Source organism: Oncorhynchus masou, chromosome 24 (genome assembly GCF_036934945.1).
Source record: "Oncorhynchus masou masou isolate Uvic2021 chromosome 24, UVic_Omas_1.1, whole genome shotgun sequence".
In the NCBI taxonomy this organism is placed as follows: Eukaryota; Metazoa; Chordata; class Actinopteri; order Salmoniformes; family Salmonidae; genus Oncorhynchus; species Oncorhynchus masou.
The window spans coordinates 88139895-88155381 of NC_088235.1; the positions used below are offsets into that span (position 1 = coordinate 88139895).

The 15487-nt window shown below is 40.8% G+C and overlaps 1 protein-coding gene across 2 annotated transcripts in view; it reads right to left on the reverse strand.

Annotated features, from left to right (window-relative positions):
- The window catches only part of LOC135512925 (phospholipid-transporting ATPase IF-like), a 42967-nt gene that overhangs the window by 5186 nt on the left and 22294 nt on the right, over positions 1-15487 (reverse strand). Inside the window, exons 19-30 of one of the 2 annotated variants that reach the window (XM_064935450.1) lie at positions 13311-13514; positions 12407-12560; positions 10105-10207; positions 7327-7472; positions 7160-7219; positions 6687-6814; positions 6409-6547; positions 4767-4832; positions 4495-4598; positions 4036-4201; positions 3254-3339; positions 4-2393 (exon numbers count right to left, since the gene is read on the reverse strand). In XM_064935450.1, the coding sequence (XP_064791522.1) occupies positions 2309-2393; positions 3254-3339; positions 4036-4201; positions 4495-4598; positions 4767-4832; positions 6409-6547; positions 6687-6814; positions 7160-7219; positions 7327-7472; positions 10105-10207; positions 12407-12560; positions 13311-13514 (1441 nt within the window). In that variant the 3' untranslated portion in view covers positions 4-2308. Of the gene's footprint in view, positions 1-3; positions 2394-3253; positions 3340-4035; positions 4202-4494; positions 4599-4766; positions 4833-6408; positions 6548-6686; positions 6815-7159; positions 7220-7326; positions 7473-10104; positions 10208-12406; positions 12561-13310; positions 13515-15487 lie in introns of those variants that run through there. The other variant, XM_064935449.1, reaches the window with a different exon arrangement.

Sequence of the window (15487 nt, forward strand, 5' to 3'; positions counted from 1 at the left end):
CAGAGGGAGGGGAGATGACAGGTGGCAGAGCACAAGAGAATATTACAATCAGCACATAAAAAAGGTCAAACCACTATCCAGAAGGCAACAGTCGAGGGAGCAAGGAGGGGGTGTTGGGGATTCTGAGCTCTTCACAACAATAAGGGTGGGTGATGTACAAGGTGTCAGACGCAAATGTACACAGTAAAGCTGGGGAGGTGAAAAATCAATCAAATAAAGACTTGAATCAATACATTTAAAAGTGATAAACGATGCACTATTTGCCAAGGCAAGCCTGTCCATGTAATGAAATCACACAGTAGTTACAGAGTTGTTATGTCAGTGTAACGTGTGCTTACAAATAAGTCGGCTCAGTTCCACATAATGATATATAATGGCGATTCACTCGCAAACAAAAGACAATCTACAGATGCAAATGAATGGCAAAGGCAGAGAATTTTGCGCATTTAAAATGCATAGCCTTAAGTGTAGGAAAGTCGATTCATAGACTGCTCTGATCTCTTACAGCAAACTCTTCATTTTCCTGAGTAAGCACTCATTGCGAAGAGCACTGCTGCAGAGGCAGACCTGAACACATCCCAAGACTATCGACACTGGTTTGGGGTTACAACACTCAATTCCCCCCTCTCCCCACCACTCAGAAACTACTGCATATTTGCAACAGCAGCAGAAACAGTGGTAAGAAGACTAAACCAAATAGGTATTAGGCTACATTGTCATGAATGTATCATTCTACTGTATCTTACATTACACTGTCCTCCGAATCATAACTGTATGAAAAACTGGCAAGCAAGTTCAGGTGATATTGATATTCATCATCAACACTGTACAAGGCCAATTACACAAAAATCCTTCATGTTTCCACCTTGACCTGTCGCTAGGGAATCCCTCTAACATGGTTGGGGAGGTGGTGATGATTGACAGTTAAAGTACCTGTCCATTGATTCCACATTTATGAAATATGACCTATAATTAAAACTACAACATTAATTAAATAATTTTCCTTCCAAAAATGGGAATTAAGTGTGTTAAAAAGCTGTTTTTCTATACTTGAATGTTGTGGGTGTAACCTCCAACAGAATGGTGTGGGCGTATACTGGTCAATACAAATACTCATGACAAGTAAATCACTGATTGGCCAACTTGGCCAATGAGCCATCTTGGCCAAAAACATGACATCATCCTCTATGAGGAAATAGAAATACCTTTTGAAACAGTCTGTTTGAGATACAAGTAAAGAGTGTTTTTTTTCCTGAAATGCATGCTTTGGCCACAAATATGAGAACAGGACGAGTCAACAACATTAATTGGGTAGGAGTTAACAGATGAGCTTTTAAAAGTGACATTTTCACTGGACAGTTAGTTTAAATCAGCTGCCCCCAAAATAATTTTCTACGTGATTTACCGCCCCTGTAAATTAAGACCTTGTGTTAGCACAAAACAGGAAAATCATACCAGTCACACAGAACTACACAATTGTCAGCTAGCTAGACCCATCAACAACAGAAGCCATCAATAACATGTAGAACCCACCAAAAACAGACCAAAAATACTAAAATCAGCAATACATAGGAGTTCGACTAAGGTGATATTGGTAATATTCATGTGAAATACAATGAGATACATTTGATCTATTGACAATCATAATCTTTGTTATTAATGAGGTGAAATAGTGACCGTGCCATTGATTTGATTAAATTAAGTCAGGGATGAGGTATATGAAAGTTAAATGACGGGGAACACCAAAAGAGAACACATTTAATCTAAAGAACAAGCCAAAGAAAAAAAAAAATGACAGAACAATCATTTTGCCATATGCTGGTAGGATTATTACATATTGAAATGAAAAATATGGTTTGTTTGAAACAATGAGCTTCAGTCTTTTGCTGGTTTAAAGGCATTTAGGCAAATAAAACATGCATAAACATTATTGCTTACATACACAGACAGAAAGGTGATCAATGACACAAATCATGATTAAGTGAGGTTGGGTTTTGTTATCACACAGGGCAGAATGCTGTAGTATCCAGACAGACAGGAGAACGAACGGGGACGACATCGAGAGGACAGTTAAACGTGCCAGCATTCTCCCACCACCCAGGGTGATCATGCCCTGATAGGATCCCAGCTAAAGTCTCTAGAAGGGATGGCTCTGGTCAATGTGGCAGGGGCCTATATGGGGATGGGTCGACAATGGTAGTTCAGGGGAGGACCCACACACACAGACGCCTGGCTGGGCCAGGGAAGGAGTAGGACTACTACCTAGGGGAGCATAGGGCTGGGCCTTGGGCGGGGGGAGGAGAAGCAGCTAGCAGTTGCCAATTGTCCTCCCCTCGGCTCCAGCTTTCAGCAGAGTCATATTCTGAGCTGACTGAACTCTTATCCTCTTCCATCTGGAAGCACAAAACAACCCATTAAGTCTCCCGGACAGAAGGAAACAGGAGAGAACAAGATGAATGAGCACAAAAACTACTCCCACATCCATTGGAGGTACGAGGATAGCCATATAGCAGTTACTGATCAATGTGTGTCCAAAACAATGTGTACACAAATCTTTTAATTAGGAGACTGGGCACAAAAATGTTCCAAAGAACCAACGAGCCAGTTTATTCATTTTAGTGTACTTTCAATTATGTAAATTGATCAACTATCTGGATGACTGTGGAATTAATTTAGAATTTGGATGATCAATTATTCCATAAACAAGTCAATCCAAATAGGAAATTGATCACTTGCTTTTGGATGGAGTGGTCGTCATTTTCTTTGCTCATTGTGCATATCTTAAGAAACGAATGCTACTGTTTAAGAGCATGCTGTCCAGAATATGATCTTGAGATAGTGAATAAACTCTTATGGAAATAGCATTCACCAGCCAGAAGCTTTGAAGTTCTTGCTAACTATAATTTTGTGCCTCAGAGTTACTGTATTAGCAGCAGCACACAGACAGACTCAAGCTGTGCTCCACATGCCGTTATGGCTGGAGCTTAATATTAGGGCTGCTGCACCATGCTGCAGTGAGGGGCTGCTCTGCCCAATGCAGAGAGCACTGGTCCTTCTATGCTAACCTGAAGTGGCGCACACTTGATAGAGGCTTTCCTAGGGCCAACATGCAGGGGTGCATAACAAAGTGCCTTAGACGTATCATTTCCTCTCTTTTTTTACCCCCATTTCCTTTTCCCTAGAATGCTGGTTAGTTAGTTTGTCCTCTGCATGCAGACAAGACCTATTAGGCAGCACAGCCCTCCTACTCTACCTAATTTTCCCCAGCTGATTCTTGGCTCTGGAGAGAGGCTGCAGAGCGATGAAGTCGTCACTTATAGCGACTCGGTTGGAGTACATCTACAGAGCAGAGGGAAGGGCGGAACACACAGACAGTCAGTTAGGAGGGAAGAAGACATACATGGTAGACAGAGTAGTAAGACAAACATACACATGTGCACGCACACACGAGGACATCAGCCAGAGAAAGGAAGAAAGGTGCCTTTATCACAGAGACAGGACATGAGACTCAAGCCTGAGAAAGAAAGAGCTTTTATCTTCTAAGAAACGCCGAGCAGCACTAGAATTTCTGACTGAACAACTATTTGATGCAAAAAAGGCCAATACGTATAAACAAACAAAAAAACAGGGCATATCAACGTCAACCTTTTAAGCAAAGAGGAAATTGTGACCACAAAAACAGAACAGTTGAAAAGTCTGTTTGAGGAGGCTGTTTAAAAAAACAAACAAACAACTGTGTTCATGTTGAGTAACATGCTCCTACCATCTGGCATCTACAGTCTAGCTCTCCCACCTAGCAGACACACAGACACGCTACAGTAGGTTTAGAGCTGGAACAGAGAACCTGTTGTTTTGAGCGTGCCTTTGTCAGTTGCACAGTGAATTGTTGTTATTGTGTTGTCTGAGGTGAAAAGCCATGCTGTGGTGAGAGTGTGATGCGTTTCCTGTCAGTGTATAGTCGGTTACCACAAACGTTGCTGTGAGGGTGTCCTGTGGGTTAGCAACAAGCCGCCCACCCCTCCCCCTCTGTCCTACCTGAGACTTCTGGGTGCTGGTGGGCTGGAGGTGCCTGTAGAACACCTTCTTGATGATGTCAGGGAAAAGGCAGGTGATGATGATGATGATGATTGCGAACCAGGCAGAGCCGCTGGACAGCAACTGGACGAAGACAAAGTACATGTCCTGGGTGTGGAGGAAAGGCCTGGAGGGGGGGCAAAGGTCACAGAGAATCACACTGTTAGTCAGCCAACATGTTTTAAGGCTCAACTAACCCTGTGAGTAAAGCCTGGATTGGAACTTGAAGCTTTTTGACTGTCTGAGATGACAATGGAGATAGTGATGCTAGCCACTGTAAAACAGGTGAAAATCTGAGTAGACTGTATGCCACATGCAGTTCAATTACACTTGTTGGTCTTATCACATACTATATACTGGAGTGACATGTGTACTAGACAAACACAGGTTGTGTGGGAAAGAGATGGCAGCTCAGCTCACCAGATGATTCCCCCATAAAAAAGGGAGAAGATGAAGTAGAAAGCGATGGAGCCCCAGGTAACAAAGTGATTCATCCACGTCCAGAAGTGGGTCTCCAAGGCCAGCTGTTGACAGAGAGGAGAAACAACATGTAGTTTGGTCAGAACAGCATGTGAAACGCCATAGAAGAGCGGTGCCAGTGACAACAATATCAAACATAGATAGATTTCATGTGGCATTGCTTTCAGATTTATGAATAAAACAATTGCATAAACTTAAATAACATGATTTACCTTCAGTGTAACAGTGATGACCATTACTGTGAATACCAAAGTGCCAAATGTCCAGTTTCCAAACATCTACAAGACAAATAAAATAAAACATTGAAGAATTTTCACATAGAAAATACAATGGCATAACATTATCATAGGAATAATACTTAGGGATGTACAGTGAGTATACCTAACACTAGGAGCACCTTCTTAATATTGAGTTGTCCCCCCTCCCCCTTTTGCCCTCAGAACAGCCTCAATTCGTCTGGGAATTGACTCTACAAGGTGTCAAAAGCGTTCCACAGGGATGCTGGCCCATGTTGTTGCCAATGCGTTCCACAGTTGTGTCAAGTTGGCTGGATGTCCTTGGGAGTAGTGGACCTTTCTTGATACACACGGGAAACAGTTGAGCGTGAAAAAAAAACAGTAGCGTTGCAGTTCTTGACACAAACCGGTGCGCCTGGCACCTACGACCATACCCATTCAAAGGCACTTAAAATCAAACTCTGAATGGCACACACACAATCCATGTCATAATTGTCTTAAGGCTTAAAAATAATTATTTAACCTGTCTTTTCCCCTTCATATACACTGATTGATGTGGATTTAACAAGTGACATTAATAACGGATCATAGTTTTCAGCTGGATTCACCTGGTCAGTCTATGTCATGGAAATAGCAAGTGTTCTTAATGTTTTATTCACTCAATGGAGATCGAGTGATGTATTATTAGACAGTTTTCCAGAAGACTAGGCCTAACTTGTGGAGACAAAGTTACTGACTCACCGAAAGCAATTGAAGCCATCACCACTCACACTGAGAAACATAGCACATCATCAAACGCATAACCAAGCAGGATGCTGATATAGAATGGACCAATGATAGTTACTACCCTATCATCTGTTACTATGACAGGCATGCATCCACGGTAATTCAGTCAACTCTTACCAGTTGTCTGTTAGCAATCAAAATCTGACGACATGCAGAGCATGAAAAGAGGGAGAAAAGAGGAAAAATAAAGAAAACAAAAAGCAAAAGAGCAACATGGTGAGTTCTTTTTCAACAACACGCCACAATGTAGTACAGGTGTGTCAAAGTCGTTGTGCCCCGGGGGCTGCAGTAGGTCTTCAACGAGGTCCGGAGGGCGGCACTGAAGATCGGATATATTTCCTCGCCATCGAGATTGGCACAAAAAAATAAAAATAGTCCTCTATACATTATTTTGGGAATTGTCAATGCTCCCTGACTGTCTAGCTCCACATGCCGTTATGGCGATTATTAGTGAGCTGGACAAGAAACTGTATGAATGTAGGTCCTTTATCATTTCTTCACCATTTCAATTTGGTTTTAGTCATTTTAAAGTAAATTGAGTCCGTTCCCACCTCTGCTCTAGTAGAAAGACTAACACAGACAACTACAACAACACAGGCAGCCTCCTGGAACCATCTAGAACTTACTGCCATCACACTGCCTAACAAACTGAAATATCAATATTTCATTTTACTGTCTTGGTAAAACACCCAATCAATATTCCCAGAGATCTGCACAGAACATTCACAATCATGTTCCCTGTCAGGCCAAGCCAGGTGGATCTCTGGCCCTTCCTCCTCCAAGCGGACCACTACCAGAGGTAGAGCAGATGGTACAGTACAGCCACCCTCACCTGTCCATTCCCCATGAGAGACGTGTCCTCCCCCATCAGGATGTAAGAACCAAAGAAGAAGACAAAGGCGTGGCAGAAGCCCAGCAGTGTCCAGTACAAAAAGGTCTTGAAGGAGAGGAGAGAGTTCTTGCTGATGTCTCTGTTGGTGTAGAGAGACAAAAACGGATGGTACTGTCCGTTATCAAATGCTTGTTGTGTTTTCAGGTAAATGCATCTAATGGAGGTGCAGCCTCATTCTGTATGGAAAAAAATATGTCAAATAGAACACCATGTCCTACCTGTAGAGCACTGGCTTACTCTGCAGCACATGAGGATGGACCAGTTGCTCAAACAGGCTGTACACCAGTATGGGCAGGGAGGTGAAACAGATGTTGTAGAGTGTCAGGTAGACGCTGTCATACAGAGTCTGGGGAAACAGGGACACAAAAACGAGGTAGGACAAGGTTGCCACATAACCCCGGGCCATGTACAGCACAGCACAGCACATACACCTGCCAAAGAAAATCACTTCCGTTCTTTATCCAGCATCAACTAGTGACGATATTTGGCTAATTTATACTGTATGTTGATGATCCAAAGCTGGACAGTTTGAGATGTTGATCCCTCAGTGGAGATAAATCTACACTTGCTACCTTCAGAACAACAGGGATGTTTATCACACAGAACACACTACACTGATACAAAGCAACAGTAATAAGGGACCACAAAAAAATTAACAAATAGAACTAATGAGACATTGAAAGACACTTACTTGTTGTGAAAACAGACAGAAGAACTGGTATAAAAACTGGGGTGTAATAAAGCACACATTCTAAAAGAAGACAAAAAGGGATTTAGACCTGAGACAATAACATCTAGCTCCTGTATTGGTTTTCATTGTATAGGGTACTGCAAAGCATCCTTAAACATCGAACTCACCTTGTAAAAAAAGTACTGTACAAGGGTTGCTATTCTAATGTAGTAGAAGTGGCCATGGACAAGCAGCAATTTGGAAAGGAATTTAAACCTCGCTATTGCATAGTCACTGTTTTGTACTGCTTGTCTTCCCTCCTTGCCCATGATTCCTGAAAAAAATGAAAAAGTCTGTTATTAGCCACCTTGTACTGAAACTACAAACAAAATACAATATTGAGTAATTGACGTTCCATGTCATTTCAGAAAGCCATGACACCCACCATATCAGATTGTTCTGAAATATCTTATGTTTCTAACTACAGAAACTAAGCATTCAGGAATAAAATTAGATCTGAGAAATTAAGCTAATTGATTGCACCCAAATTGTCCATTTTCATTTATAGGATTCAGATAATATTCAATCATTATAGTATCTAACATCCAATTTGGACCAAATGTTTTTCTATTAATAATTAAGACTTGAGGAATCCAAAGAAGTGGTCAAAAGCCATTAGTTCTCAATGTTTAACAAGTGGTATGAAGCTGTGGCTCGGAGTATTGGTCCTTCATCCTATGTAATGTATTCTCAGTGAATTCGGTTTTCCCCTGTTCACAGAAATGTGTCATTGAAGGTTTATGTTCCATCCTACATCCTGATATTTCCAGGTTCTGACCACTAGATGGTGCTGTTCCTGCTATTAGGCAAAAAAAAAAAATGTTACCTCTTGAAACTAGGGGGCACTATTTTCATTTTTGGAAAAATAACGTTCCCAAAGTAAACGGGCTATTTTTCAGGACCAGATAATAGAATATGCATATAATTGACAGCTTAGGATAAAAAAACTCTAAAGTTTCCAAAACTGTAAAAATATTGTCTGGGAGTATAACAGAACTGATATTGCAGGCGAAAGCCTGAGAAAAATCCAATCAGGAAGTGACTCTTATTTAGAAACCGCTGCGTTCCTATGCGTTCCTACTGAGCAATGAAAGGGATATCAACCAGATTCCTTTTTCTATGGCTTCCCTAATGTGTCTAGTGTCACAAGACAAAACAAAATGAGCGTGAGCGACAACATTGCGTCAGTGGTCAGCTGGTGGCTCTCAGAGTGATGTGTGTAATAGACAAATGCGGCCATTGTTTCTATCGCTCCTACTAAGAAGCCAACTGACCCAGTTGATATATTATCGAATAGATATTTGAAAAACACCTTGAGGATTGATTATAAAAAAAACGTTTGCCATGTTTCTGTCGATATTACGGACCTAATTTGGAATATTTATCGGCGTTGTCGTGACCGCAATTTCCGGTTGATTTCTCAGCCAAACGTGAAGAACAAACGGAGCTATTTCAGCTACAAAATAATCTTTATGGAAAAAAGGAACATTTGCTATCTAACTGGGAGTCTCATATGAGTGAAAACATCCGAAACTCAAAGGGAAACGATTTAATTTGATTGCTTTTCTAATTTTCGTGACCAAGCTGCCTGCTGCTAGCTAGGCATAATGCCATGCTAGGCTATCGATAAACTTACAAAAACGCTTGTCTTGCTTTGGCTGTAAAGCATAATTTCAAAATCTGATATGACAGGGTGATTAACAAAAGGCTAAACTGTGTTTCAATATATTTCACTTGTGATTTCATGAATTTGAATATTTTCTAGTAATATTTTTTGTCCGTTGCGTTATGCTAATTAGTGTCAGTTGATGACAATTCTCTCGGATCCGGTAGTTCCAAGAGGTTATTTGTAAGTCGCTCTGGATAAGAGCGTCTGCTAAATGACTTAAATGTCAATGTAAATGTAAAGAACTCCCCATTGTTAACGGGACCGTTCATCCCAATTACATATTGGTTTTCTTACCCCATAAGCAGTCTATGGACCAGGTATGGGAGTAACCCACACTTTGGTTTTGTTTACCTGGCCACTGTTTCAAATGCTAAATGTTTTCCATTTGTAGCACAAATCCAATGCAAGTCAATAGTACCTATATTAGCACTTCCATACTTCATATCCAAATCATCTATAAGTAACATCATTGAGTTACACAATCCAATTTTTAGATACATTAAATTTGGACATGATGATATGGACATAAAGCACGCAAATTATAATATTACGTACCATTGACCATTGGCACTGTTTACCTTGACCTGGCAAAGCATGAGTTGCTGTCATATCTGGTCCATAGACTGCTTACAGGGTAAAAAACAACAATGCAATTTAGTAATTTGGGTGAACGATCCCTTTAACAAGGCAGGGGGGTTCTTAAACAAATATATCACCTAATAGCAGGAACAGCACCATCTAGTGGTCAGAACCTGGTAATATCAGGATGTAGGATGGGACATAAACCCATCGACTACAATGACTAATTTCTATGAACAGAAAAAAAACATCACTGAATACATTACATAATATGAAAAAACAATGCTCTGACCCGCAGCGCCATACTACTTGGGGTGATATTTGTCGTGGGATGTGGGTAGGTCTGTGGGTGGCTTTCGACCATTTCTTTGGATTCCTCATGTCTAATTCATTGTAAGAATAAAGTTTGGTCCAAATCAGATGCTTGGTACTATATTTATTGAATATTATATGAATCCTACAAATTAAAATGGCCAATTTGGGTGCAGCTTAATTTGTCAGAGACCAAATTATATTTAAACAAAATAATTTTGGGGGAATGCTAATCTTAACAGAAACGATTTTAGAACAATCTGAGATGGTGGGCATCGAAATCCTCTTTCCTGTGCTTTTTGAGGTGGAATGACCCAATTGTAATTTTATGGGGTGAAGAATTTACCTATGCCAACATGGGCTTCTTGAATCATGCTGACATCATTGGCTCCATCCCCAATGGCTAAAGTGATGGGTTTCTCTGGAGATGTTTTCAGCAATCTCACCACCTGCCAAGCAGCATAAAATACTCATTAATAAGCAGTCCAAATGAGACCAGGAGCAAGTCCACAGAAATTAACCTTTAATGTAACACTGCAGACAAAAATCACAGCACTGGTCAGATAATCTACCCTCCCCATCACTGACCACTAATACAAAAAGCAGAGAAACCAAAATATAAAACTGAAATAACTTTCTTAAGATTAATAGCTAAGACAATTTGTGCATGTCATGCAAGAGCGCACACCGTTGTGAGCAGTGTTGGGGGTAATGCTTTACAAGGTAACGGGTTAGAGTACTCAGATTACTTAAATTGAAAAACTAACATTACCACAAAAAGTAATCAGTTACTTAGTTATTTTTTCTAATAAGTAAGTTGTTACTGTAACAATATTATTTAGCTTTTTCTTTCTTATTTCTCCAGCTCCATCTTCACCATAAACATAAAGGAAAGGGCACTAAAGACCTGTTTCCATTGGCACTTTGAAGTGAATCCGGGTTGGCCTTGGTGGGCTAGTTCGAATTGAGTTTCCACCTCCTCCAGAAATGTCACGTTGTTAGGTAACGTAAACTCACCCCATTCCGTACAAATCTGGGGTGTGAACTAGGTTTCTATTCAAGCGTTGATCGAAATGGTAATGGCTCTATAGTATTGGAGAAAATTCGAAAAAAAAACAGACCCTCTTGTTACGTCTGGACGTGTCATGTCGTAACGTACAGCACGCATAAAGCAACTATTTCTGTCTTACAATCTCATCCCCTACTCTCATCCTTTAAAAACAAGAAATGGACAGTGACGGGGTAAGGGGGGATACCTAGTCATTTTTTTGAGTCATCATTGCATGCCATCATCCTTCTCAAAGCCGCTGTTTATTTCTAAGATCACTTTAGCACCGCCCTAAAAACCTGATTCAAATTCGACACAAACCGTCAAATAGGTATGTAATGACACATTATATAAACTCTTTAGTGTTTTATTTACATTTTAGAGGCGATAAGGTGATAAGTTGGACAGATCGAGTGAAAAAAAGCTATTTTCCCCACACATCTCTCCGTCTCACTATCACGCATTAGTTTCGCTTCCCCACCCGCCCCAACGGGGCTCATTGCCTGGTTGAATTATGCAGCAACGGGTAGTGTTTAAGTCATGCAATTGATTATTTTGGAAAGGGGAGAAATTGTGCTTTACAATGGTATTGGCATTACAGTTGATCTGGAAGTATTAAGTTTTTTGGGGGCGCTAAAATAAGGGCAATTGTACGGACCAAGGCGATGTACGAGTTTACGCTAGCCAATATGTGACTGTGCAGCTGGCATCGCTAATGTTGCTAGCTAGCTAGATGTTGAATATAATAATAGTGACCATGCTGTAACTGCTGTACACACCTGCCAGGGCAAGCCAGACTGCGATTCATGTATTTAGCTTGCTAATGTTAGCTAGATTGCTAAACTGTTAGCATCGTCGCTAGCATAACAGGCTAGCTTAATTCCTACCTTCCTTGCCATGGCATTGGCTATTAGCTAGATAACCAAGCAAACCAGACAACAGGCTTGATATGATGTAGCTAGCTAGCTTACGTTAAAAGGGCACTAAAAGTTCACAATGTAGTCGTACAGGCCTAGTTTTACATACAATTTACATATAACCCAGTTCGTATCAGGTACAGATTGGTTGCCAGATGTCCTTGTTAGCTATTTGAGCTCTCCTTTTACATATGTATTTAAATATTGTAAAGGAGATATTGCGTCTGTCATTGTTACATGAGTTGGTATAGCACAGAGTGATACAGACGTAGTGTGCTAACATTACCTCTACTGGGCATAAGAATGATCAACACGTCTTCAGAGGGTTTTCTTTTTGGTTACGCAAAAGAAATGTAACTAATTAGTTACTTTCCATAGTAAGTAACGTTGCAAGTTACTTTCAATGGTCGTGATGTTGTAAAGTAACAAGTTACTTTTAAAAGGTAACGTTCCCCAACACTGGTTGTGAGTGAGTTGTAAGAGTGCACTGTTTTAATCATACAGTATGTTAATTCTACTAGGATATAAGTTATAGTCAGTAGACAATCATCTTTAGACATTTGTTCTTAATTCTTGATAGAGCATGAGAAAAATCTGAATAGCGGCGTTCTCTGGCTCCATTCATAAAGGAGACCCCTAATAGGTTGGTAGTGACATGAAGCAGTGACAGTAAGGGAACTTGCCTTGGCCTTCTGCAGGGGCGCCATCCGGCAGCACAGCACGGCAGAGCAGTTCTTGCACACCTCCATGAAGAGCTTCTCATGCCCCCGCAGTGCCAGAGACAGGCTGGCCCCGTCCACCACCAGGCCATGTTGGATCACATGGTCCTCTTTGATCCTACACACACACACACAGACAGGAGAGCAGGTATAAATAACTATACAGCCTTAGCATGGAGGTCCTCACGACACAGGATGTGTACACACACACACACTACATCTCATAAATGGGCCATCACTGGGAGGGTTATGCATCATTTCCGAACATAATCAACCCATTTTAAATGGAATTTAATAAAAACATTAATGGTCTTGATTTCCCATAACCATATCCATCATTTGTCACCCAGCAAGGGTGGTATGTGGGAGGATTGGGGTCGTGACTACCTCTACAAAAAAAATCAATATCTTTCAAATTCAGTTTGAGTGTATTGGCAACTCTTCTCCACTTTCCAAACTGAGTCACCCACAGCGCATCGTGCCTAATGATAATCTCCCCCCAGGGGACCTGCACCGAGACTCCTCCTTCACCATTAATAAGCCAAGGACCATTGAAAAGGGGACTGTATCAGTGCTGATACAGAACAGAAAGTTCCAGAGCTGCTCTGACAACATTCTGGCATGTAAAGAATCACTGTGTAGTGTGAACATTGGAGCACTGTCCTTAACACTAAATATGACGTTAATCTCTGACTTCTATACTTATTTATTGCACCCAAACTTGTAGATTACCCTGAATACATCAACCTGCTGATGAGGGCATGTGGACAAGTCAACCCAGGACACAACATGGATCACAGACATAGTGAGTGAGTGACATGAAGATCATGGGGAAACATGGTGGTAGATGTGAGTAAAAGTGTCCTACCTCCTTGCCAGTTGTCGGAGCTGCTCGGCACACTCGTTGTCAGACTTCTGCTGCACCAACTCCAGGATGTTCATGGTGCGGTGGAAGTGGCCGCAGGAGAGGCTGACACTGACCGCTGTCTCGTGCTTGTCCCCTGTCAGCACCCACACCTTGATCCCAGCCAGGCGCAGCGCCTCAATGGTCTCCTGGACCTTCTCCTGCAGCCTGGGGACACAGACATAACACCAGTCACAGCACATTAGCCTCTCTGCCATATAAAAGACCGAAAAAGGTAGAACCAGAGGTGGTTCATTTACGTTAAACAGTAGGGAGGGTTTCTGTGAGTGTACGTGCACTGATTGCAGTACAAGAAACAGAGTTAGTTTCTTTTTCTTTCAACCTCAATTTTCATCCTTCCACCACAGGTGGAAGCTTATAACTTATAACTTCTTGGTGACAGGGGCGCAGTATTGAGTAGCTTGGATGAATAAGGTGCCCAGAGTAAACTACCTGTTACTCTGTCCCAGATGCTAATATATGCATATTATTAGTACTATTGGATAGAAAACACTGACGTTTCTAAAACTGTTTGAATGATGTCTGCGAGTATAACAGAACTCATATGGCAGGCGAAAACTTGAGAAAAATCCAACCAGGAAGTGGGAAATCTGAGGTTTGTAGTTTAACTCTTTGCCATTCCAATATACAGTGTAAATGGGGTCATATTGCACTTCCTAAGGCTATCACTAGATGTCAACAGTCTTTAGAACCTTGTTTGAGGCTTCTACTGTGAAGTGGGGGCAAATGAGAGCTGATTGAGCCAGGTGTCTGGCAGAGTGCCACAGGCTCTGAGGCACGGTTACGAGAGCGTTAGCTCTCATTCCATTGCTTTTCTACAGACATAGGAATTCTCCGGTTGGAACATTATTGAACATTTATGATAAAAACATCCTAAAGATTGATTCTATACTTAGTTAGACAAGTTTCTACGGGCTGCAATATCACTTTTTGAACTTTTCGTCCGACTGGACCTGAACGTGCGTTTGGATTGTTTACAAACGCGCTAACAAAAGAAGCTATTTGGACATAAATGATGGACATTATCGAACAAATTAAGCATTTATCATGGAACTGGGATTCCTGAGAGTGCATTCTGATGAAGATCATCAAAGGTAAGTGAATATTTAGAATGCTATTTCTGACTTGTTGACTACACAATATGGCGGATATCTTTTTGGCTGCTGTACTCAGATTATTGCTTGGTTTGCTTTTTCCGTAAAGTTTTTTTGAAATCTGACACAGCAGTTGCATTAAGGAGAAGTATATCTCTAATTCCATTTATAACACTTGTATTTTCATCAACATTTATGATGAGTATTTCTGTGAATTGATGTGGCGCTCTGCACAATCACTGCATGTTTTAGAACTACTGAATGTAACGCGCCAATGTAAAATGAATTTTTTTGATATAAATATGCACTTTATCAAACAAAACATACATGTATTGTGTAACATGAAGTCCTATGAGTGTCATCTGATGAAGATCAAAGGTTAGTGATTAATTTGATCTCTATTTGTGCTTTTTGTGACTCCTCTCTTTGGCTGGAAAAAATGTTTTTTCTGTGAGTTGGTGGTGACCTAACATAATTGTTTGTAGTGCTTTCGCTGTGAAGCATTTTTGAAATTAGACACTGGCTGGATTAACGAGAATTTTATCTTTAAAATGGTGTACAATACTTGTATGCTTGAGGAATTTAAAAATGATGAGATTTCAGTTTCTTGGCAATTACTCGCATGGAATAAGCCTTCATTTCTCAGAACAAGAATAGACTGACGAGTTTCAGAAGAAAGTGCTTTGTTTCTGGCCATTTTGAGCCTGTAATCAAATCCACAAATTCTGATGCTCCAGATACAACTAGTCTAAAGAAGGACAGTTTTATTCCAGTTTTATTGACAACAACATTTTTCAGCTGTGCTAACATACAGTGGGGCAAAAAAGTATTTAGTCAGCCACCAATTGTGCAAGTTCTCCCACTTAAAAAGATGAGGCCTGTAATTTTCATCATAGGAACACTTCAACTATGACAGACAAAATGGAGAGAAAAAAAATCCAGAAATGGCCAAGACCAAAGAGCTGTCAAAGGACACCAGAAACAAAATTGTAGACCTGCACCAGGCTGGGAAGACTGATTCTGCAA